At 36.0% G+C, this 27,481-nt stretch overlaps 1 protein-coding gene across 4 annotated transcripts in view; it reads left to right on the forward strand.

The window, feature by feature from the left end:
- LOC136856744 (putative fatty acyl-CoA reductase CG5065) overlaps positions 1–13,560 on the forward strand; it is a 110,977-nt gene extending 97,417 nt beyond the window's left edge. For all 4 annotated transcript variants that reach the window (XM_067134830.2, XM_067134829.2, XM_067134827.2 and 1 more), the window contains exons 8-9: positions 2,176–2,448; positions 12,362–13,560. In XM_067134830.2, coding sequence (XP_066990931.2) covers positions 2,176–2,448; positions 12,362–12,494 — 406 coding nt within the window. In that variant the 3' untranslated portion in view covers positions 12,495–13,560. The remainder of the gene's footprint in view (positions 1–2,175; positions 2,449–12,361) is intronic.
- The last annotated feature ends 13,921 nt before the right edge of the window (positions 13,561–27,481 follow it).

Genomic DNA, 27,481 nt, shown 5'->3' on the forward strand with positions numbered 1-27,481 from the left:
TGTATTAGTACTTGAACCAGTGCCTTGCACAGTGACTGACATGACATGAATTGTGTACAGGTTTTCATAGAAGTATGTGGCTAATTGTCTATTGTAGATTTTCTTGTCATTTGCAGATCCAAGGTACTGTAATTACTATCTTTTTTTAGATCTTACGTCACTCTCTTTTGACAGATTTTTCCAGATTGTACTTCTTGATGCCATACCTGATTGTTCTCTTGGTGAGTTTTTTTAATTTCACATATCTGATTTTGCTCCTTGGTCTCCTGTTATTGCTTTTCCTTTCTCTCTTTTTCTCATGTCTAAAGTTCTTTTGCTAATTTGTGTCTCTTTCTTGCTGATCAAATGAGATTATTTTGCATCCTGTTTTATGTAGTTGGCAAAAGTGCTATTGTATTCCAAGTAGTCTGTATATTTCTCTTCTAATACAGCAAATCTCTTCTAAAATTTGACAGTGAACATTTGTTTGTGCAGATTATCAAGTATGATTGATTCCTGAGATTTGGACCTTCTCCCCCCCCCCCCCCCCTGCCTTTCCTTCTTAATATTAAAACTGCTCAATAATAATAATAATAATAATAATAATAATAATAATAATAATAATAATAATAATAATAATAATAATAATAATAATACAGCTACAAACAATTACAAAAAGTACATCATCAAAGACACCAGTGTACTCTCCGACAAATGCAGACGATGCTCCATTCATCTCGAGACCATCGACCATATCACTGCGGGCTGCCCAGTACTTGCCCCCGTAGAATACACGAGACGACACAATCATGTCTCGGGAATCATACACCAGGCACTTGCTCAGGAAAACCAATTAATTCAGGAGCGTATCCCTTATTACAAGTACCATCCAAGACCATTCCTGGAGAACGAGTCGATTAAGCTTTATTGGGACACTGCTGTAGTGACAGACAAAACAGTCAACCATAACAGGCCAGACATCATACTGGTAAACAAGAAAACTGGGACGACTTTCATTATTGACATCGCTATCCCCAATGACACCAACATTGACAGGAAGTACAGTGAAAAAATCTCCAAGTACAAAGAACTTGCAGAAGAGATAAAGAGGATCTGGAAGATGAAACTGGTACGAATAGTTCCTGTGATTCTGTCAGTCAACGGCCTCATTCCACACATACTTCACAAGAGTCTGCGAGAACTGGGTCTTCCACCGAACATCTACAAAATTATGCAACATTCTGTCCTGTCAACATGCAACATTGTGCGATCATTCCTCTCGCAAGAATGAAGATCCCGTGATCTACAGTTTTGTATATACCTGTACATCAACGTTTGTATTATAATGTGTAAATAGTTTAATTATGTAAGGCACTTGGTGCATCCCGTGCCCCATTACTACCCATATTTCCTGTGGAGAAGTGTATGAATAATAATAATAATAATAATAATAATAATAATAATAATAATAATAATAATAATAATAATAATAATAAATTTCCTTTTGCAGCTTCACCCATGTCAGAATATTAATGACAATTTTCCATCTTCCTCTATCAAACCACCATTGTTTCCACTCAGCTGTGTTTCAGTCCAGGTTCCTTTTTATTATACTGTTCTTGGTCAAATTCAACCATGTTGTCTGGTTGACGCCCTGTTCTACTTCCTTAAATCTTAGCCTCCAGCATCTGCTTCAAAATCCTTCCCTCCTCCATCTTCAACATGTCCAAATCCTTTCAGTTTATTTCTCTGCATTCTGTTGGAAAACTTTTCTACTCCGATTTCCTTCCCGATATCCTCATCTTCTGTCCTTTCTTGTTTTTCTTATTGTACTTCCTAAAAATTTCCATTCACTGGCCTGAATTTTAACCTCTTCTCTTTTCTTCAGAATCTAGGTCTCTGCCACATATGTCAGCATGGGGCAATAATTCATCTTATATATCACCTTTCTACACTTTCTTGGTACTTTCTTCTTCTGGATGAAGTTCCTCACATTCTGTTAAAATTCATTTCCCTGTTGTATCCCTTTATTGACCTCCATGTCCAATCCTGCTTCATACATCATTTTGCTTTCCAAGTAATTGAAGCTTTCCACAACTCCTCATTACAGTTGAAAATTCCTTTTATACTGATTGCTTTTAAACACTGGCTACCAAGTCCTACTTTTATCTGTTACTTTCCTCCTCTTCTTTCCAGTGGCAATTGCAATTGTAGTTTATTGAATATACAGCGGCAAATATTTTTAACATTGAAAGAACTCAGTCCATTTATGCTGAAGCAATGGAAGTTTCCAAATCATAACTTCTTGGATTTGGAGAATTATTTGCTGCCATCAGATACTGATGATTTTCAATACTACTTGGGTGAGATAGATATTCACAAACATTATACAACTTGTGCTCAGATGGCTCTCAGACACATCTATAAGGAGAAATCTACTTATGAAGAAAATACTGAACTTCAGATTAGGTAAGTGAATATGGAAGAATGAAAATCACATGTATTAACTAAGTTCCTTAGTATATTTAGGTTTGTTCCTTTAAATCTGCTAATTTACTATTTTCATAAGGTAAAACTGTAAGAATTGTCTATAATTCTCCTCTTTCATTTTTTTTGTTTTAATTGTTATTTTCTCTTTTCTTTTCCTCTTTCATTCCTTATAATATAAGCGAATTACAACATAAATCAAAGGAAAGTTGTTGGGTTGATGTTTAGTGCAAGAGGTACTATTTCTTGCAAAATGCTGGAATTGTTTAAAACAATATTACATGTGACAAGCTTTAACAGCATCATTTTAGATAAAAACCCGTATTGACTATAAAATCAAGTAGCGGTTATTTAAGGATAATTTAAACGTTATATTTAAACGACGATCCACCTATTCAATACATAATCATTTATTAAATCTAGTACATATTTTATCCTCTACGGGACATCATCAGCTAGAACAAATCACACAGTATATCAGATATAAAATGACATTACTAGATTGGTAAGACAAATTAAAAACATTTTCATACACAAGGACTTGGTATCCAGAAATGTTCATTCTTAAATGAAATTGAAAGGAATGTCTATCAAAGATCTTAAGGATCTTTTATCAAGAAATATTTTAAATCAAAGGTTTTTTATTCACATCAATGTTCATCTTATGATTTTACAAATACAACTGTTAGTTTCCATGAACTTTGTCATCAAGAATTTTAATGAACAGTTTACATTCATTTTATTGACTATATGACTTGAAACTTTAACAAAGTTTGCTACCGGGCGAGTTGGCCGTGCGCGTAGAGGCGCGCGGCTGTGAGCTTGCATCCGGGAGATAGTAGGTTCGAATCCCACTATCGGCAGCCCTGATGATGGTTTTCCGTGGTTTCCCATTTTCATACCAGGAAAATGCTGGGGCTGTACCTTAATTAAGGCCACGGCCACTTCCTTCCAACTCCTAGGCCTTTCCTATCCCATCGTTGCCATAAGATCTATCTGTGTCAGTGTGACGTAAAGCCCCTAGCAAAAAAAAAAATAAAAAGTTTGCTAATAATTTGCTAATAATTTATTTTAAATGTCCTTGTGTATAAAAGTGTTTTTAATTTGTCTTACTAATCTAGTAATGTAATTTTATATTGATATATTGTGTGATTTATTCTAGCTGATGATGTCCCTTAGGGGAAGAAACATGTACTAGATTTAATAAATTATATATGTACTAAATAGGAAGACCATTTAAATATAATATTTAAGTTATGAATGTAGGTTTTCATGGCTCATAGTATTAACATAAATAAATAAATAAATAAATAAATACTGGATTAAAGCCACTATATTTATTTAATGAAGCCGAGCTTTCAGCCAAATTGCATTGGCCTTCATCTGGGCATGTTAAGTTCTGCTTCCTACAGTGAGCAAAGAAATTCAAAGAAACGTGGAAGTCATGACTGTACTATCCATGGCCTACCCCACTAATTGGACTCAAGGATCGTCTTACTGTGATTCACCGCCCTCTGTCGATGGTTTTGTGAGTGCGTCCCGCTGTTCCATGGTGGTGTTATGCATGTCTTTCTGCAGCACAGGTCCCCATGTATTTGATAACTTGAAGCCGTCTTCCCTGTTGATGTTATGTGGGCGCAGCTCTATCTCTATGGCTTCTCTTACAAGTTTGAACATAGAAGTCTTTTAAAGGCACGATGACCTTCGCCTGGTCAAAAAGGATTTCATGGTCTGTACTGTAGAAATGTTCTGCTGTGACAGACTGACTAATGGCATTCTCCATGGAGGATGAAAGAGTGACATTCTTTACCAACCTAATGTGTTCTTTCACCCTGGTGCTGACAAGCCTTTTCGTCATGCCAATATATGAGCAACCACAACCACATGGAACTTCATACACGCCTGGTGTTTCAAGCTGTGGTTTTCCTTTGAATGGTCAAAACAGGGATTTGAGCTTCCAGTCTGTGGTGAAAACTGGAATTATATTGTGCTTCCTAAGAATGCGCAATATTCTGTCAGTTATACCTGCCACATAAGGAAGGAATACTTTCTTCTTTTTACTGTAGTTCTAGTTGGTACTATCCCTGTTAGGCTCCTTGATCTTCACAGCTTGTGCTACATCTCCTGACGTGTAGGCATTTTTCTTCATGGATGTTGTCAGTTCTCTTAAGATCACGAAACAATTGACAGAGGGCAGTGAATCACAGCATGACAATCCTTGAGTCCAATTAGTGGGGTAGGCCGTGGATAGTACGGTCATGACTTCCATGTTTCTTTGAATTTCTTTGCTCACTGTCGGAAGCAGAACTTAACATGCCCTGATGAAGGCCAATGCAATTTGGCTGAAAGCTCGGCTTTATTAAATAAATATAGTTTGTTTGTTTGTTTGTTTGTTTGTTTGTTTGTTTGTTTGTTTGTTTGTTTGTTTGTTTGTTTGTTTGTTTGTTTGTTTGTTTGCTTGTTTGTTTGTTTGTTTGTTTGTTTGTTTGTTTGTTTGTTAAATATTTGCTTCTTGATTGTTTAAAACAATGTAAATTCCTGAGAACACACTTGAGGCATTTGTCTTTTCAGTACTGATCTTCTCCCTTAATAATACATATTATCACTTGTACTCTTTTTGATAACATAAACAATGAAAGTTAGACTCATTCTGATAGGATAATTGAATCAAAACTGGTCCTTATTTATTAAATTTGTGTAAATTACCGTTTGGAGTGTTGATTGGTGGAACATCCATCGAACAATTACTATACAGGAAGTCATTCTAATAGCCATGTACTAAACAGGTTCAAAGATATAATCTTGAGGTTTTTAATAAACCTTTGTTCTGATGACTTGATTATGAGGTTGATCCATTGGGAACCCTTGGTTGGAGTGGCTATCAATATGCTATATATACTGTGCCCATTAGTTGCGTAGAATCACAAGGATCCACAGTAGTGGACCATTTCTTAGTCAATAGAATAAACGTTAAGGAATAAAGAAAAATAAAAAGTATTTAAAATACCCTAGAAATTAAAACAAGATGTGAAGCAACCACATTTATTAATAAACTAGCATTTGTATCTGTTCTTTACACAGAAATTTGCAATGGAATATATGTTTCCTTCATGAAATTATACTTACATTAACTTACAATGGTGAGATATTCTTATTCTACTAGGGTCACTTAGCCACCTCCCCTATGGTGTTGTGCCAAACATAATAATAACAATGTTGAACATACAAAAATAGATAGAGACTTTGATTCAAACCACAACTATCAACTATGGTATCTGACAATATCTACAGGCTGGGCTATTCAATTAACTGGCTAGCTCACAGATAAATCGAGATACTTATATTGAAATAGAGCAATTATTATCTGCCTATTGCCTTTAATCACAGGAATCAAAGATGAGGCCATTTATGTTATTCTTACTGTAGCAATGAACTAAAATGTTTTGTGCATTAAACAGTAAAATAGTGTGCCTTAATTTAATGCAAGTAGGTAATTAAAAAATAAATAAGCTATTAATGGACCAAATACTATTATACATACTGCTATAAATAGAAACAAAACAAAACAAGGGAATTACGATAACTGTTTCACATTAATATTGCTAGTGTATTCCAAAAAGCAATTGTGCTTACAAGTTGTTCTAGTTAGCGATAAAGAAAAAAATGTAGTGAGCATGGAGTGGAATTGAATCACTGCGATTTATACCCTATCACCCACATGCAGATAACGTAGCAAAGTTTGGGCTGGGAAGACTTGTGAGAAAGGAGACGAGCTGCTTGACTAAGTGGTATGTTCCGAGCTATCAGAGGGGAGGTGGAATGATATTAGTAAACAAATAAATTTGAGTGGTGTTTTTAAAAGATCATGATATAAAGATAAAGTTAGAATTCAAAAGGACAAATTGGGGCAAATTTTCATTTATAGGAAGGGAGTTAGGGATTGGAATAATTTACCGAGGGTGATGTTCAATAAATTTCCAAATTATTTGTGATTATTTAAGAAAAGACTAGGTTAACAACAAACAGGGAACCTGCTACCTGGCCGACTGCCCTAAATGCAGTTCAGTGGTGATTGGTACGGTGCCTTTACCAACTAAGCTACTACATCCCAGTGTTTGACCAAGTTGTGTAACTTCGACTTGTTGATGATGTATGATATTAATGGGGTTGTCAGAAAGATAGCTGCTCTTTTACCTTCTAGAAACAATTTCCTGCACTATTTGCTGTTTATGGGTTACGCATCACTCTAGACATTGGATCTCAGTGACGTCTACAAGCCAAATACTATGTATGCTTCTGTTTCATGGCCAGTATTGTATATGTTTACCTTGATTTGGCAGTCTCTAATGTGGCATTATTTGATTTTACCTTGCAGCCAAATTTTGTGCAATTGAATGTACATGTTTGTGGGTCAAAAATGTGCATTCTTTAATTTAATATTTATTTAGAAAATATTTTCTGTAATATGGTGATCTTTTAAAATTCTCACCATTACTTCAAAAAATATGTTTGTAATGACACTTCTTCATATATTTCATATCCCATGTATTTTTGCTAATTTTTTTACAACTGTCATATTTGCATATGATTTTCAACATAATTCAAAAACTATTGAAGATACTCTTGAAATTTTGCATAGCAGTGTCTTTATATATATAATATGCTCAAGGCTCTTTTCTTTTTACACAAGTAATTAAACTTTCAAAAAATAATTATTACAGCAATAAATTAGAAAAACTGATATGAAAGGTAACAATTAAGGAAAACATATTTTCTGAAGGAATATCTTGGGAGAGTCTTTAAATCATTTCAGGGAAATAATCATGTAGATATTCAATGAACTGAAGTATTTATGGTGCAGAACCCAATTTAGCTGCAAAAGGTTAATAAGCAAATTTGATAATTTTACAGATAATCATGAGGCTTTTAATAAATCTGAAGATTATTTCATAAATGGTAGTGAATGTCAGTTAAACATGCAAAATTTTGTTTGAGAAGCATTTGTAGTCACAGAGAAACATTTGAATTTTACTTAAATTTAAGTTAACAAATGGTATACTATCTCTGACCGTCAGGTCAGGTACATCCTGCTATCGTATGCGACAGTAGACGGTACTACCTGTGACTGGATTGGGCGGCTGTTACCAAACCTGACAAACTAAGGGAGAATCAATGGCTATGGGCGGAGGAGTTCACCCTTAGGGGGCTTGTTAAAGCCATTGTGTAGGAAATGACACATAAATTCATCTGGAAGCTGCTGCCTTGCAGATGTGGCAGGGGACTGCTAAAGGCTAAGGGAGATAAACCTGACAGAAAATTTTCTCTAATGTTAGGCCTAGCAAGTCAGTTGGAGAGTAACTGCAATCACTTTCAACACTTATACGAGCCTCAGATGCAAACAAAGAACTCGGAGTAGACAACAGCACCCACAGACCCACGCCATGGCTTACAGCCTGATGATAGGCCAAGCCTGCGATTGTGCAACAACCCTGGAGAAGACAACACACTTGAATAGGAACATTCAATGTACTGAGTTTGACTGAGAAAGGTGAAGAGTTAGTGGATATCATGGAGAGAAGGAAAATATCAATTCTAGGACTGAGAAAGGCTTTTTGCGGATGATGTTATTCTCTATAGAGTGATAAATAAGTTACAAGATTGTGAGCAACTGCAACGTGATCTCGAAAATGTTGTGAAATGGACAGCAGGCAATGGTATGTTGATAAACGGGGTTAAAAGTCAGGTTGTGAGTTTCACAAATAGGAAAAGTCCTCTCAGTTTTAATTACTGCGTTGATGGGGTGAAAGTTCCTTTTGGGGATCATTGTAAGTATCTAGGTGTTAACATAAGGAAAGATCTTCATTGGGGTAATCACATAAATGGGATTGTAAATAAAGGGTACCGATCTCTGCACATGGTTATGAGGGTGTTTAGGGGTTGTAGTAAGGATGTAAAGGAGAGGGCATATAAGTCTCTGGTAAGACCCCAACTAGAGTATGGTTCCAGTGTATGGGACCCTCACCAGGATTACCTGATTCAAGAACTGGAAAAAATCAAAAAAAAAAGCAGCTCAATTTGTTCTGAGTGATTTCCGACAAAAGAGTAGCGTTACAAAAATGTTGCAATGTTTGGGTTGGGAAGAATTGAGAGAAAGAAGAAGAGCTGCTCGACTAAGTGGTATGTTCCGAGCTGTCAGCGGAGAGATGGCGTGGAATGACATTAGTAGACGAATAAGTTTGAAAGGCGTTTATAAAAGTAGGAAAGATCACAATATGAAGATAAAGTTGGAATTCAAGAGGACAAACTGGGGCAAATATTCATTTATAGGAAGGGGAGTTAGGGATTGGAATAACTTACCAAGGGAGATGTTCAATAAATTTCCAATTTCTTTGAAATCATTTCGGAAAAGGCTAGGAAAGCAACAGATAGGGAATCTGCCACCTGGGCGAGTGCCCTAAATGCAGATCAGTATTGATTGATTGATAAATGGAAAGGTAAAGGGAAGAAAGAGTTGAAGAAAAACTATACCCTCTACTGGAATGGTAACAACAGAGAGATGAGAAATGGAGTACGATTGAATTGTCTAAAGAGTTAGATGGTATTATAGAGATCCAGTACATCAATGAGAGGATAATAAAGGCAACAGTTTACCTTGGGAAAGAGAAGCTGACACTGCTACAAGTGTATGCCCCTCAGGCAGGTTGCAATCAAGATGAAAAGAACAAGTTTCTTGAAGACCTAAAAGAGATCATCAGTGAAGAGAGGACAATCATCATCGGGGACCTCAATGCATAGCTCAGGACAGACAAGAATGGTTATGGTTATGGGACCACATGGCTATGGGAGAAGGAATTCGGAAGGTAAAGGGACTTCTGCATAAGAAACTGTTTGGTAGTAAAAAACAGTTGGTTCAACAAAAGAGTCAGTCACAAAATTACCTGTTACAGCTGGGATGGAAAGAGCAAGACAGCCATTGACTATGTCATTACAGATAAAGAAAGAAGTAGACTTGTGACTGACGTCAAGGTGATTCCACGTGAGAACCTCAATAGCGACCACTGGTTATTAGTAGCAGATCTGAAAAACAATGTACCAAATATAACAACCAGGAAATTACCTAAGATTAAGGTGTGGGAACTACAACAGATTGGAAAAAGGACCGACTATCAGAAACGTGTAAAAGGACAACTGCCTACGGAAGAAGTGGAGAGTTGTGAGGTAGAGTGGATAAGACTTAAAAACACGTTGATAAAAGAAGCAATAGAGGTTTGCGGGAAGATAAGTGCGAGAGTAAGGGAAAAAGAGACATCCTGGTGGAATGAGAGAGTAAGATCCTCAATAAAGGAAAGGAACATGGCACAAAAAGAACAATATAGAAAGAAATCCAAGCTAGAACAGGTAAGGGATGAGGGGAAGATCAGAGACCTCGAGCAAGTTTACCGGGACAAGAAAGTGAAGAGTTAAAAGAGTAGTAGAAGAGGAGAAGATAAAGTGCTGGGAGAAATTTACTCAAAAACTGAAGGGAGACAGAAGAGGCAATATGAATCTATTGTTGAGAGTGATCAAAAACGAAAGGAATTCCGTTGAAACCACCAAAGCAATTGAGGATCCAAATGGAAACCTGGCCGGGAAAGAAGAGGACATCAGAGAGGTTCTGAAGAATCAATTTGATCACCTATTGAACAGGACAGCATCAGATCAGAGAATAAAAGAACCATCTGTTGAAACCTGCATAAAGGTACCTCCCATTTAATGGGCAGAAACAGAAGATGCCGCAAGAGAAATCCCCGGGAATCGATGAGGTCAGCACGGACATGATTAAAGTAGCAGGAGTCCAGGGTTTACAGTGGCTACACGAGAGTGCTCAATGCAGTTTGGAAAGATGGCAAGATACCTACTGATTGGAGCAAGGGTGTCATTATCCCCCTGTTTAAGAAAGAAAATCGCTGAAAATGCTCCAACTACCAGGGAGTAACACTCCTTTCTCATGGGCTTAAGATTCTTGAGAAAATCTTAGACAGCAGATTGCGAGTCATCTTAGAGCCACAGTTTGAAGAGGAACAGTATGGCTTCAGGCCTAACAGGTCCACAACAGACCTAATCTTCAGTGTTCATATGTTAATGGAAATATATTGGGGAAAAGGCAAAGATCTGTTTATGGTTTTCCTGGACATTGAGAAGTCATATGACAGCATTGCAAGAGAGAGAAGATATGGGAATGCCTGAGGAAAAGGAATGTGCCAGAGGGACTGGTACTGGGCGAGTTGGCCGTGTGCGTAGAGGCGCGTGGCTGTGAGCTTGCATCCGGGAGATAGTAGGTTCGAATCCCACTATCGGCAGCCCTGAAAATGGTTTTCCGTGGCTTCCCATTTTCACACCAGGCAAATGCTGGGACTGTACCTTAATTAAGGCCACGGCTGCTTCCTTCCAACTCCTAGGTCTTTCCTATCCCATCATCGCCATAAGACCTATCTGTGTCGGTGCGACGTAAAATCCCTAGCAAAAAAAGAGGGACTGGTGAGGAAAGTTCAGATGCTGTATGAGAACTGTACCAGCTGTGTGCAATTAGGTGATGGACATTCATCCTGGTTCAAGACTGAAAGTGGAGTCGAGCAAGGCAGTGCACTATCCCTATTATTGTTTATCAGCATCATGGATGACATAATGAAGAACATCAAGAAAACCTCTGGTGATCTAAGTGCAATGGCCTTAGCTGATGATGTTATGATCTGGGAGAAACTGAGGAACAAGTACAGTCAAGACTCAATGAACGGAAGGTTAAGTTCCAGAAGTTCAATCTCAAGATAAGCAAACTCAAAACAGTAGTGATGGCAATAAACAGAGAGGGACAACCAGCGAACATCATGCTAGGAAACCATCCACTAGAAAGTGTGGAAAGCTTTACATACCTTGGTAGCGTAATATCTCGAGATACACTAGCCACAAAAGAGATGGCAAATAGAGTGCAGAAGAGCTTTCACTTTTACCAGCAAGTACGAACACTACTCTGGGATCCCAAAGTACCAACAAAATCGAAGCTGGGGATGTTCAATCAGTACTTCATACCAATATTAACCTATGGTATTGAAACCTGCACCCTCACTAAGAAAGACTCATCAAGGTTGCAGGCATCTGAGATGAAGTTCCTTAGGTCCACAGTTCAAAAAACCAAACTGGACAAGTTGAGGAATGATATGGTTATGAAGGAAGCTGGGATTGTTACATCATTGTTAGATCGGATCAGCATGTCCAAACTGAGGTGGTTTGGGCATGTAATGAGGATGGAGCTAACAAGGACAGCATATGTTAATTTGGAGTGATATGTGGCAGGGAAACGGATGGTGGGAAGATCAATAACCCATTAACAACAGAACGTATCTCAATAATACAGTACAGAAGAGGCTCGCCAACAGTACCCGGAAAACTGGAACTGTAAGACAATGATGATGATGATGATGATGTGTTCTGGTGCTCTATATACCCTGTTTTGAAATGCTGATAATGAACACAAGGTATAGGTATGAAACATTCCTGTCCCAGGAGTCAGTTAATAAGGATGGCAAATATAATCTGTTGAACATGCTCCAACAAGGTAACCTGTTCACCATAAGAACTGTGGAGATGTCATTATCATACATTGTTAATTATTATCATCACTGTATAATGGATGTAAGCACGAAAATGATTGTCATCATTGATATATTCATGGTTGTTTGTTTAAAAGTTAATAATCCATTTAATAAATATTATGATCTTACAGTATATCCTCTCAAAAATTGTATTTTTATTCCAGGTTGATAATCTTACATTACATCCTCACAAAAATTGTACTGTATTTCTTTTTAGGTTGATGATCTTACAGTATATCCTCACAAAAATTGTATTTCTGTTCCAGGTTGATGATCTTACATTATATTCTCACTACTACAAGTACGTTCATTGCTGTATGGCTTCTGTTCCAATATTCTATTCCAACAAAACTGTTTTATAAACTTATAAATGCAATAACAGCTGTGTTAATGATTTGATATGTTTATCTTATTCTTGTAAAACTCATTTCTTGTTAGCTATGTTTCAAATAAATATTTCAAAAGTAGAAATAAAGAAAAGTAAGTTTATTCATCTAACTAAATCAAAAATAGAAATTCAGAAATAGGAAAATACAAGAATTAACATAATAACAAGTCAGTGTGGAAAGAGGAGCAAGGGAAATGAGAGACAGGACAAGGACAACCTCCACATATCCAAATGTGGCTATCTTAATATAAGAGGGCTGTAAATACAGTAGTGGCAACGTAGTCCAGACACTTGCAGGAGACCGGGCATGTGCAAACAGGATATGGGAGCAGTCAGGTGGTGCTCTTGTCCTCTAGAGAGTGCATTTGATGGGCATCCAGTTGAGAGTGTTGTTGCTATGGGGTGTTGAAATGAAGAGTGTAGATTTCGCTGCTCTAATGCATGTTTTCAAAAGGTGATCAATGTTTGTGGATTAAAATTGAACTTGCCCATGGTAGAAATGCATCAGAATGTTATCAAGGATTACGTAAAGCCTGTGGTGAGAATGCATTACCGTATAGGACAGTTGCACAATGGGTTAAGGCATTTCGTGCAGGTTGAAGTAATGAAAATAGACTAATTCAAAAAATTTGATAGGAAAGTATCTAATTGTGTACAGGTTGCATCATACAGAATTACAAATGTTTTAAAAAATAATCAGAAGATGAATCTTCTTATTACTTCAGAAGACTAGTGTCAAGTGAAAAGCCAAGATTTTTAATGTGGACTAAAGTCATTTCACAGCGTATTTATACTTTTAGCTCAGGGTTTACAAACCCCATTTTATTTAATGATTGTGTCCATATTTTAGTTTTACTTGTATAAATGAATAGCTGAAGTTGACAGAGTCAAATGGTCGAAACTAGTCCTATTCATAAAAAATAAAATGTATTGACTAGTTGGAATAAAAACATCAGCTTACAAACCAAGATTGTAAAAACTGAATTTGGCAAAAGGTAATAGACTTTGTGGGTGACTACATTGAAGGAATCTAATGTAAATGTACTTGTTAGTTCATTAAATACTGCTGTCTATCAATATTGCCACTACTTTATTTACAGCCCTTGTAGATGGACTCTCTCCTCATCAACATTTATTGTTGTACATGTTCCTATCCTTGAGGCACCCTGTTGGAGGCCTTTTCTTTTCTGATTATATTTGGTATATACTTCACCTGCATGGTTTACCAGCTCTACATGTTCGATGGATCCAGCTACTGTATCAGAATGCCACCAGTTATATCCGATGTGTGATAAGGAAGAGAAGGCCATATATGAACCTTCTATCCCCTTTCACCTTAAATCATATAATCTATAATCTAATCTCTTCTTTGGTGCAAGGGGCACAATTCTGACATCATTGAATCAATCAATAACCACTAATCTACATATAGGGCTTTCATCCAGGAGGCAGATTCCCTATCTGTTGCTTAGTTAGTATTTTCTTAAATGGTTTCAAGGAAGTAGAAAATTTATTGAACATCTCCCTTAGTAAATTATTCCAGTCCATAATTCTTCTCCCTGTAAATGAACTCTTGAATTATTCATCCTCATCTTCCCTACATATAAAAACTCCTCAAGCTTATTCATCGACTAATGTCATTCCATGACTTCTCTCTACTGACAGCGGGACAAAATTCTGGCATCTTGGTGTCTCTGAAAACTGTAAAAGTAGATAGTGGTACCGGTACGTAAAGCAAATAACATTATTATTATTATTATTATTATTATTATTATTATTATTATTATTATTATTATTATTATTATTATTATTATTATTATTATTATTATTATTATTTTTGCCTTTGCTGGCGGGACCTAGTGTTTACAGTGCACTATGTCTTCTGGTATGGGCTAGATCAATCTTGTTACTTTCATTGATCTGTCTCAGCTTTATCCTTCGCTTTGACAAAATGAAAGTGACTGAGGTATGAGTGATGCTAGTAATGCCATTCCTTCTGCAGCCAGTCCCTGCTATGAATGGTGTGAAAATATTGTTCATAGGGTCGGTTGGTGCATGCATTTCAGTGGGCTTGGCAGACTGATATGCAATAGCAACTTCTGGCTCGGTGAGGAAAGCAACGGGAAACTACCTCACTCCTCATTTCCCTAGTACGCCTCTTCAGTGATGCCTAAGCCATCTATGACAGCTGATGGCGGAGCTGTTGAGGATCCAACCAGTTTTCGGGCTGAGGACTAAACATACATACATTATTATTATTATTATTATTATTATTATCTACTGTCAGCTCGAAACATTCTTAGTTAAGTAACCTGTCTCCTTACTCAGAGCTCTTCAACAGTGTTCATAATTTATGAATTTCATTATGGTCTGTACTGACAAGCTGATGGTATTGAATAGGTGGGCCTTTCTCTACCCTTTGACAGTCTTCAGCAGTAGGTCAAATTGGGAATTGAGATACTCGATACCATTACCAGATTGTAAAATCTTTATCTTTGCATTTTTCTGTGTTTCCAAATGCTTTCTGAAGTTCTGAAACTCATTAAAGAATTCATTCTTCTGGCAACAAAACTTTACTTCGCACCATTCAGTCGACGAATGTGACAAAGTAACGCATGTTTCCATTCAAGGAAACTCTCATAGGACCACAAATGTTGGAATGAATCAGCTTCCCTGGTTTCATTCTCCTATCAGATTTCTTTGGAAAAGGGGGTACATATCATCTTTCCTTGGAGACAGATCTCACATTCAAAATCCTCTTCAGTATTGATGACTTTGATTCCCTCTATCCTTTTATTCTTCACTGCTTCACATTAATCTGTTATGTTCAGATGTCCCGATTGAATGTGCCAGTCCATAATAGGCCCCTTTCGTGTATCTTCAGCTTGGGCAATTTTCCCCTGTTCTTCAGTGTATGACCCATGAACGTAACAAAGGACAAGCATACTCCACTTATGGCCTAATCATTACCCTATTACATATTTTCTGTTAATAGGCTATGATAAGGTATCATTTTGATACCCTTGCATGTGTAGTTGCAGAAATATCTATGACAAACTGATGACAAGACAGCTCTGTCTAGAGTAGCACCCAGGTACTTTGCATTCCTAGACCACCTGATAACTTTTCCAAAGAAGTTCAGACCAGCTTGCTATCTGCCATATCTATTCATGAAAAGCATAGTATTTGCCTATATTAATTATGATTTTCCATTTCTGCTCAAGTGTGTCTGAAGGTACTGTTCATGTACCCACCACAAGACCATATGAACATGTCGTCACCATATCGATAAGCTTGACTTTCAATTGGGGATGCTATAGTCCATTCCCAGGGTCACACCATAATCAAGATAAATTTTGGGATGACTAAACATCTCAGTTTCCTTCAAACAAATTTTTATACAATTTTAATTTATCGCATTTATGGATTGGAGGTTGAAACTCATATGCTTTTTCAAATCTATTCACTCCATATGGCCATAATAATGTTATGGTCCAGCCTATTCCCTACCAGTATCACCCATTCCCTGTTCTCCAGTGCTATACTAAAAGATGCTGTAAATTCCCAATATTTAGTATACAAATTAATTTTCTTTTAAAGTCACACAGTGGGGGGGGGTTCTTCTGCATTTTGTTGAATTCTACCTTTGTGACAAGTAAACTAAACTATTACTTCCTCCCTAAATAAATGTATTTTAAACTAGACTCATGCTTTTGTAAAATATTTGCTTTCTTCCTTGTATAGTAATAAATACAGAGAATAGTCTTATTAACAAGGGAGTTAGCACAACTTGTGATCACAATTGCAAAACTTTCTGGTTTGTATTTAAGTGTTTTACATGTACATTACAAATATGCGCACAATATGTGCTATCGACAATTACACTGCACTTTACAATCATGCGCATATTCAGGCATCGAGTTCAAAATATGGGTTGTTGATAGCTCTTGGCAAAAGATTATGAGGATTAGCATGTCCACAGAGTATAAAGTGCCAAAAACAGAGTTGCTTATCACAGTAGGAACACTTCATAAAGGCTTGCAATGAGCAGTCTTCCGAGTCACATGGCTTTTGAACATAAAAAATACGTTTGGGTGGTGATTGAAACCTCTCTGGTCTGAAGTCATCATATCCAGCTACAGTCCAGGAGTACCGAACAAAGTCAGCAAAGACTGGAGAACAGAACTGATTGTGTAAGAATGCACATCAGCAACAAAATGGAATCCCTCGACGATAGTGTGAACTGGTAGTCGTTAAGGATAATGTGATCTTCAATCCGCTTCAGCACTGCCTTGAACTGTCAGATGAATAAAACATCAAGCAGCTGAATGTAAGGTGTGCACCCAGCAGGGATGGTCTTGACTGTATAGACCATATTTTGAGGTTGGATAGCATCGATATGCATTCTGTCACCATATGTCCCGAGGGAATCAACCAGAAGAAGAGACTCCTGTGCTGCATATGGGAAGTAGACATATTGAAGGAATTGTGTCATGAATTGTTTCATGATTAGGCCGGACTTTGAAGCAACTTGAACTAGATTTTGTGGTTTCAGCATGTGTTTTGCTACTCACACTCCAAACTGACCATTAGATTACTGGTAAATAACCAGCAACGTGGGAAACATGTATCCACTTGCCGAAGTAATGGGTTTGATGGTGTAAGAATGAGTTGTTGCATGATCACTCCACATCGAACTTCTTATCGACTTCTCTCCCTTGTAATGCAGAGTTTGCAATGAGTGAAGTTCTTTTTGTATACCATTTTGATCGGTATTATAAATCTGTATACATTCCATGGTATTCATTAAGGACATTACCTCTTTGCGGAACTCGTCATAATGTTTCTTCACGTCACCGTCTGTATTCCAGGCTTTAGTGGTTACACATTTTGTTATTGCCTGTGAACCAAGATGGTGTCTCTGTTTAAACCATGCAACCCATCCATGGATAGATCCAGTGAATCAAGACAGTCCTATTTCTCGAGTCTTTTCTAAACCCCAAGCACGAAAATCCCTATCGTGAACATTAGCGCCTAGAACAGTTCTCGCCACCCTGAATTTTTCAGCTACATAATCGTCAAGCAGGGGAAGTTTTGAGCACTGGCCTAGCTCCCCTTTTTCTACTACGTGACGTAAATATCATAGATGATGTACGTCTTGCACCATATGATATCGTTTCTGTACTGTATTGAAGCTTAATCATTTGGTTTTCCCAGAATCTTGGAATTAAATTATCTCCTTTACCTTTTCAAAAGACACAGCACCCCACCTCTTCCTCTCTGGTGGGCTTGGCAGATATGCAGACAACTGGCTTCCATCACTTTTTATTAATGACTCTTCCTCACAGTCAGGTTTTGGACCATCCATAATGTTTTCACAATCAGATAAGTGTTCCTCTGCATATTCTTCAATATAGTCTATTGTATGTTCTTGATATATATTATTACCATTGGTTGCCACTGTTTCGTCTGTTATATTGATTATGAATGCAGCTGCATTTCTCTCACTTACCGTAATTTCTCTGGATCTTCGTTTTTGTTCGTAATGGCTAAAAATTATACTCACTATATTGGCAGGATTTATTATCACACAATTACGGTGACAGTGACTCGCTACAAAATTGGAAACACCACAAACAGAAGGATCTTTATGAACGGTCGAAGCAGATACAACACAGACGGAGGTCCCTATTATACTAGCTTCCTTGCCCTTATGCGGAATGTCTGTCTGGTTCCCCTAGATGTCGCATTGGCAACTGTGTCGGGTGACCTTGGACACGGCGCAGCGTGTGTTGACCATAGCATACATGTACTGTACAATAACTAAAGTAGCTAGAGAAAATTACTATTTGCTTTACGTCGCACCAACACATATAAGTCTTATGGCGACAATGGGATAGGAAAGGCCTAAGAATTGGAAGGAAGCGGCAGTGGCCTTAATTAAGGTACAGCCCCGACATTTGCCTGGTGTGAAAATGGGAAACCACGGAAAACCATCTTCAGGGCTGCCGACAGTGGGGCTCGAACCCACTATCTCCCGATTACTGGATACTGGCCACACTTAAGTGACTGCAGCTATCGAGCTCGGTTAGAGAAAACTTTTACGGTGTCTAAAGTTACTAAAGCCACAATATCATGTTCGATATGGTCTACTTTGAGCGGAATAGTGAATCTTCGTAACTTACAGTGTAATTGGTGATGGCACTTAAGTTATACAGTGTTGTAATCAGCACCTCAAACATATTCATGCAAACCACAAATCACCTGCAATTGCGATCACAAGTTGTGCTAACTCCCTTGTAAGTGGAACACCCAGGTGTGAAATGTCTTAAATGAGAGAGCCCAACCCTTCTATGTCATAACACATTTCAGGCTTTGGTTTCTAAATTATCGTTAAGTTGTAAACTTCAGTTTCTGTCCCTATTCACGGCATTTGTATTATACTAGACAACAATCAATCTTAAAAATGTGCCATTTTGTTTTTGAAAGGAAGTACAGAGAGGTATGGTGTGGTATGGTGGCTAGACATATCTTCAATTTGTATCTTGAATACCACTTATCACTTCAGTAGTAATTATTATTAACAAAAATGTGCACAATGTGCAAAATACAAAAACTATATTACATTACTCTAGTCCTAGTTTTGTTATTGATATTTGTCTTCAACTGCAGATATTTTCATGATATCTTTCACAGTGTTCATTACACAATTCACACACACAATTTTCGTTTGGGTGATGAAATCTCTTATTTTGGCAGAAATTGTGATGAAAGCGATATGTTGCATATTACGTTATTACGTCTCGAAGCTCGTAATTTGCTTGTTTCCAATTATCTGTCATTATGGCATCTGTTGAATGAAAGTCATTTCAGATATAGCTGCGCTTTTCTATGAAAATTTGGAATGTATTCTCATAGACCTTAGTGTTTGGTAGGTGAATCTGCATTCTGATGTTTTCTATGAAGAAAGTTTCTTTTAGTGAGACATAGATCAGTCTTGATGGTGCTGCCTTCCCAATACCCAGGATTTGTTTCATATAATGAGCTTTAACTTTCTCTAACGTTATCAGGTCGTTAATTTTAAGTTTATCCCAGATTATATGGATCCCATAAGTTGCCATTGGTGCTATAGCTGTTTTAAATAGTATCAGTGCTGTTTTTGTTGAAGGTTTTTGTGGTTGTTGAATGTTGTAAATTGCTGATGTTCTTTGATATGATTGTTAAAAGATTCCAATGTTGTTTGAAGAGTAACTCTGAGATATTTTAATTTTGGTACTATTTCTAGAGGTTTATTCTGAAGGGTAAATGTATCTTTTGGAGAGAGTTTACCACCTCTTCTGAAGGTCAATTGTTTAGTTTAGTTTGGTCATGATTTATTTGTAAGTCATTTTTTAGGGCCCATGAAGTGTGTCTGTTTAGTACCTTCTGGAGCTCTTTTCTATCTTCTGAACCTATTACCATATCATCTACATAGGGAATAAGTATTGCTGAACTGTCCTTAATGATTGTCTACTGTCATGACATAGAACAGTAATGGGTTAATTGGATCTCCTTGTAGAACACCATTAGTTCAGTAGTAATTGAATAGGTGTTGAATGTGGAACATAAAATAGATATGGGTTCTAAGGTCACAGTTTTTATATGTGTGGCTTCTTCTTTGTACAAGTGTACTGTATAAATCTTTCATTGCAACAAATGCAATTTTGTTCTCAATGCCATCATAAAAATGGTGTTGTTTTGACGACAAATTGCAGAATGACTTCCCATATACCAGTATTTTAAAAAAACTGCTTTCTTGTAGTAAATGCATTGTCATATTTGCAGTTGGTCATGGTGGAAGATCTTAAATTATGGATCTTATTACATCTAAAAACATATAACAGCCCTTCAGGCTGCCTTGACCTCTGAAAACCTTAAAGTTATTTTCTCCTGTAAAACCTGACTATTAGTGTTTGGAATTGGCTGCAAGTGAGAGTACTTTTGCTTTTCATACAAACACAATCACAGTTTTGATTCTATGAACTGCACCTGTGAAATTGTTAGAGAAGTATTTGCAAGAAAGAAGTTCATATGTGCCCATCAAAAAGCCAGGGATACTATTGTGAATTTGTTAAGTACTGTACACCATGCAGAAAGCTGTTTGTGAATTGGAAGAGGCTAGGTTTCTATCAGTTTTTTAAGTTAATTTATTTATTTATTTTATTTTTTTTATTTATTTCCACATTGCCTTTTACAAAGCTTACCACAAATTACAAAAGGCAGTATATACATAGATAATTTAACGAACAACATAAAATGGTTGGCAAAAGAAGAATAGAACAAAACAAATATCTTGCAGACAAACAAAGTATCTTCATGTATAAACACTTGTTTTTAAATTCTAATCAGTGCATTCATTAATATTATCAGTAAAAGAAATCCTTCAGTAGTAAGAAATACTCTACACAACAGATAAAATGTACAATAAAGTGATGTACCGCACATAGCAATATACTGAATATACAAGTAGTTAATACTTTATTAATGGTAATACCATTTTACATAACAGTAGAGAAGAATAAACAAAACAAAACACACTAAAAAGAAAGTTCAATGGAGTATAATAATAATAATAATAATAATAATACTTTATTAACGGAAATACCATTTTACATAACAGTAGAGACGTATAGACAAAGCACAGTAAAAAGAAAGTTCAATGGAGTATAAGTAGAAAAAATATGTACAGATATATACACAAGATATATTACAAGTAAGCACAGGAAAGTAATACAAAAGTAATACAAAACACAGTAAAAAGAAAGTTCAATGGAGTATAAGTAGAAAAATATGTACAGATATATACACAGGTTATATTACAAGTAAGCACAGGAAAGTAATAGTCAATTCTGGAGATTATGTAAGTGAGTTCTAAATTTTGACAATGAGCAGTTAAATATATCAATATCCACTTTGTTTAGAGATCTTGACATTCGTTCAATTGGCCCACTGAATGCATAGTTGGTTCTATGCCAATTTGTAGACAATGTATTCTTGAACCTTGTGCGTCTGTCTGGTACATGTACGTTAATTTTTGCAAGGAGTTGTGGACAATTCACCAAGGAATGAAGCAATTTAAAAATGAAGAGTGTATCCAATAATTCACGGCGTTGTGACAGGCTATGAAGATTTAAGGACTGTTGTAGGGATGTATAATCAACATTATCATATGAGAATCCTGCTCTAAAAGAATACAAACGAAGAAATTTATGTTGTACTGAATCTAATCTATGGATAGAGGTCAGATGAGAAGGGTTCCAAACTGATGAACAGTATTCTAGTATAGGGCGTACCATAGATACATACAGCAATCGATAGGTAGCTACGTTTGAAAATTCCCTAGAATATCTAGTAATGCAACCCAATCTTTGAAATGCTTTCTTACAAATATTTTCAATATGTTCATTAAATGATAGGTTATAACAGAATAAAACACCAAGGTCATTAACTTGTGAAACAGGAGTTAGAATGTTGTTATTACTAAATTTGTACGGAAATGATATTTTCGTCTTGTTTTTAAAAAACGATATTATTTTACATTTCTCATGATTAAGTTTCAACCCATTTTGATTACAGTACTTTTCCAGATGATGTAAGTCTTCTTGAAGTTTTAAACAATCAAGTGGACAATTAATTTGCATAAAAATTTTTGCATCGTCAGCAAACAAAAGCAATTTAGAATTCTTAAGTATATTTTTAATGTCATTTATGTAGAGAGTAAAAAGTAAGGGTGCAAGGTGAGACCCTTGAGGAACTCCACTGGTAACAATAATAGGCACAGAAAAATGATTCCTTATTTTAACAATCTGCAGGCGATTTTTAAGATATGATTCAAACCATGAGAGGAGAGGCCCATTAATTCCGTAGCCCGTTAGTTTTTGCAGCAAGATATCGTGATCGACAGTGTCAAAAGCTTTTGAGAAGTCTGTATAAATGCAGTCCGCTTGGGAGTGGTTCTCTATTGCATCCAAGAGGAACTGATAGAATAAAAGAAGATTGCTACAGGTTGACCGTCCTGAAAAGAATCCATGCTGCTCATCAATGATGATGTTTCTAAAGAGAGGTGTGATTTTGTCAAGAATTATTGAGTCAAATATTTTGGAAATATGAGAAGAAATGATAACTGGTCTATATTGTTTTATGTCAGTTTTTTCACCATTTTTGAAAACTGGACTAACAAATCCTTTCTTCCATTCCACTGGAAAAACACCTTGGTTTAATGATAAGTTGAACAGATAAAAGAGTGCTTCACATAAAATAAATGAGCAGTACTTGAGCAGGTAAGTTGAAACACCATCAGGTCCTACAGTTTTCTTTAATTCCAGAGATATCAGTTTGTTGTAAATTTCTGCCTTACTAATGTTTATAACTGATAGATTGACAGAGAAAGAATAATCATATGACATACTACTACTATTCTGATAAGAAGAATAAACAGATGAAAAGTGGTTAGCAAAAAGATTGACAATATTTTCTCCAGTATCTGCTGTAACTTCATTAAGATGCATTGTTGAAGGAATTGAAAATTCTCTAGAATATCTAGTAATGCAACCCAATCTTTGAAATGCTTTCTTACAAATATTTTCAATATGTTCATTAAACGATAGGTTATAACTGAATAAAACACCAAGGTCATTAACTTGTGAAACAGGAGTTAGAATGTTGTTATTACTAAATTTGTACTGAAATGATATTTTCTTCTTGTTTTAAAAAAATGATATTATTTTACATTTCTCATGATTAAGTTTCAACCCATTTTGAATACAGTACTTTTCCAGAGGCAAACAAATGACATGTTAGTCTGTTAACAATTCCATATAGTAAAATTAGTACATTTAACTACTATAATCCGAAAATACAGCAAAAAGAAATGCTATATGCATTAGATACAATGTTTATTAAAGCCGAATATACAAATATACTGGACATGCAGGAAAATGTAGTATTAATGTTAGCAATTATATTTAGTGAAATTAGCACATTTAAATAATGTTATCAGTACCAAAATGGCAGCAAACAGAAATACTCTAAGGTACTCAATATAAATATTTATTATGTGGTCAGGTATATACAAGTATATTGGATATCATCATCATCATCATCATCATCAGTGTCTAAAGGCAATGTCTTTTCTATGCAACCAATTTTCTCTTTCCCCAGCTCCTCATTTCATTTCATAAAAGGAACCATAATGAAGACTCTTTTTCAAGTTTTGAAGGAATTTTTTCCTTGGTGGTCCTTGGCCTTACTTCCCTATGATTTTTTATTCCAGCAGATTGTAAGAAAGGTATTATGTTGCAAGATGTGACCAATGAATTTAGCTCTTCTTCTCTATATTGTTAGCACCTGTTCTCTCTTCCCTTAAATTGCTTGCAGAATACTTTTGTTTGTTCTCTTTTCAATCGATTTAATTCATAGTATTTGTCTCCAGACGCACATCTCAAATGTTTCCAGTCATTTCTAGTCCTGATCTCTGATTGTCCAAGATTCACAGCCATACAATAGCACACTCTATACAAAAGAAATCACAAATTTCTTTCAAGTTCCAAGTCTAAATATGCACTGATTAGATTTCTCTTACTACTAAATGCCTGTTTAGCAAGTGCTATTCACCTTTTGATCTCTTGCTTGCTTGCTTGCTAAGAAGTATTGGACATGGAGGCAGATAAATAATATTATATTTAGTAGTAAGGTGAGATTAATATCAGTCATGGGGAAACTTCACAAATCAGAGATGTGGAAACCAATGTGAAGCAGAAATTCATGAATTGGCATTGCAAATTCAATGTAATTAACATTTAAGGCTATATGATTAAACTGTTCACAAATTCTAAGAAATGGTGAATATCTTTGACTAACGGACGGAGAACATCTGCAGCAGAATGTTCATGTGTCCTCAGAACTTTACACTGAAGTTCACCCTAGGAAGCAAATCGCTATAATCTTTTATTCCATTTGTTATTTTATACAGAAAGACATGCTGATTAACTTCTCTTTGATTAATAAAGAGTGAAGAATTTGAATTCCTGGAGTAAGTATTTATAAAAGACTCCTCTCTTTAGAGTCAAACTTTTATGACGTAAGTAGTAAAGAATTCTAAGAAATTTCTCCTGAACCTTTTCAATATCATTCTTGTAAGATTGGTAATACAGATTCCACACAAAGCATCCATATTCAAGTTTGCTTCGAACAAATGTATGATACAGAGTGGTCAAGGCATGTATGTTTTTCAGTCCTCTAGAGTTTATGAAACCTATGGACCTGTATCCTTCATTGACGACCTTTCCAATGTGTGTTTTGAAAAACATTGTACCGTGCATTACAAGCTTTACTGAGTCTGTCTTCCAAAGGGTTATATTATTCATTTTATGATTAAAAAAATTTCAGTGCTTTTTCCTGGAAAATGTCAATATTGAAGTGTTTATTAATACTGAACTGAATTTTATCGCTGATGCTCCAAACATAAATATTGTCAATATTTTTTTCCTGTTTCAATGAATCTTTACAAGTAGTTATAGTTTTGTATAACTTTAATTCATCAGTAAGAAAAAATTTCAATTTGAAAGTTCAATAATCCGAGGGAGGTAATTCGTGAAGATCATGAAAAGAAGAGGTCCCAATTTGGAACCCTGTGGTACACCAGAATTTACAACACACAAGTATGATTTGGCTTGAATGTGTTACAAACTGTTGCCTACCAAACAGGTAATAATAAATTAGAGTAAAAAAAGGAGCATGGTAATCCATAATTTACCGGGCGAGTTGGCCATGCGGTTAGGAGCACGCAGCTGTGACCTTGCATCCGGGAGATAGTGGGTTCGAACCCCACTGTCAGCAGCCCTGAAGATGGTTTTCCGTGGTTTCCCATTTCCACACCAGGCAAATGCTGGGGCTGTACCTTAATTAAAGCCACAGCCGCTTCCTTCCCATTCACAAGCCTTTCCTCTCCCATCGTCGCCATGAAACCTATCTGTGTCGGTGCGACGTAAAGCAAATAGCAAAAGAAAATCCATAATTTGATGGTTTGTATAACAAAAATTTGATCCAGCCTGTCAAAGGCTTTTGAAAAATCTGTACACATCATATCTACCTGCTTTGACTGTCCAGTGCATTACAAATATCTTGAGTTTGTAAGGTTAGTTACAGTGGACCTTCAGTGATAAAAGCCATATTGCTGATAATTCTACAGAATATTATTTGCTAAAAAAAACCTTTACTGGAATGTTAATTACAGAAATTGGTCTATAATTCTTCACTTTGATGTTATCTCCTGATTTGAGGACTGCTTAATTTCCAAATGTCAAGAAAGATTCATTTAGAATTAAATTATAGATAAAATATAAAGGTTCCCTTAGTACTTCAGTAAAACTCTTCAATACATATGGTGGTGTATCATTGGCACCACTTAATTTACTAGGGTTTAGTTTCTTTACTACTTTTGAATATTAATTTTCATCAACAATAAAACTGGACAAAATATGAGGTCGTTTCTATATCCAATGCTGTAATAGAGTAAAAAGATACCTGCTGAGAATAAACTCCTTTAAAAAATGAAACAAAGCCATCTGCATATTGAACTATATGAGATCATGATACTGAGATACAGTTAATATACATTTTCATACAACTACACTGTACTATATGAATCATACAATGCTTACAAAAAGCAGTATAGGCCTACTCGTATTTGTGGATTACCATTCTATTCATCATTTCATTGACGAGGTTACCATTTTATTGATGTAACGGACCTAATAATTTAAAATGCCACTTTCTATACAATATCATTTTGTTACCAGAATGATGAGGACCACAACAGGATTGACCCTCAGAATAAATACATCACAATGAAGACATCAAGAAAAAGAAAAAGGAAAGTGAATAAACAACAAAAGAAACTTGCAAGGAATAGTGGACTTAAGTACACTACAAAAAAAAAAAGGTACAGTGATCCAGGTGAGAAGTGTACTTGGTGCTTCTTGTAAATGTGCTAAAAAGTGTTTTGAATGGATTGGAGAGGGGCTTATACAGAGTATAAACAATTAATTCTGGAACATTGGGAACTTCAACAGACAAAATGCTTATATGTTTGATTGCATGCAGCTAGAACCCATAAAAAGAAGATATACAGGCAATGAGATTAGTAGACGTAACAACACTGTGCGATACAGTGAAATAAAAGATGGCAGAAGCACTGATGTCTGTAAAGTTGCATTTTTAAGCATCCATGGTTTAAAGTACAACAGAGGTAGGGTAGAAAATATGCAATCAAAAATGCAAACAAGGGCTACTACTCCACCAGACGATAGAAGAGGCAAACACAAGCACAGACCACATGCCTACTCAGAGGAAGACGTGCAGTTAGTTAAGAAACATATAGAAGGTATTCCAAAATACAAAAGCCATTATAGAAAAGTTAATGGTGATCAATTCTGTGTGTCAATAGAATATTCTATACACAGTTGCTACAACCACTATAAAGATGAAGACTGTCCTGATATCAAAGCAAATCCTGTATATTTCGATAATTATAATCACATTTTATTGAAGATTTCAATATTTCTTTCAAACTGCCCAAATCAGATACTTGCCCAATCTGCGATTCAAATGAAATTGAACTGACGGCTGCGAGAAACGACAACAAAATATGGAAAAGTTAAGACAAATAAATGTACAAAAGGAATTACATCTCAGAAAAGCTCAGGCAGGCCAAGATAATCTAAAAGTACAAACAGAGCGGGCAGTTTTGGATAAAGATATCCATGTAATAACTTTTGATCTACAATAGGCATTGCCCACTCCTAAACTCTCTACAGGACCAATGTTCTATAAGAGGAAATCGTGGACATATAACTTCAGCATTCATCCCTGTAATTCCTCACCCGGTCATTTTTTGATTGGGATGAAACATTAGCATCCAGGGGTTCAGATGAAATAGGCAGCTGCTTACTGAAGTATT

This window comes from Anabrus simplex, chromosome 1 (genome assembly GCF_040414725.1).
Source record: "Anabrus simplex isolate iqAnaSimp1 chromosome 1, ASM4041472v1, whole genome shotgun sequence".
Lineage (NCBI taxonomy): Eukaryota > Metazoa > Arthropoda > Insecta > Orthoptera > Tettigoniidae > Anabrus > Anabrus simplex.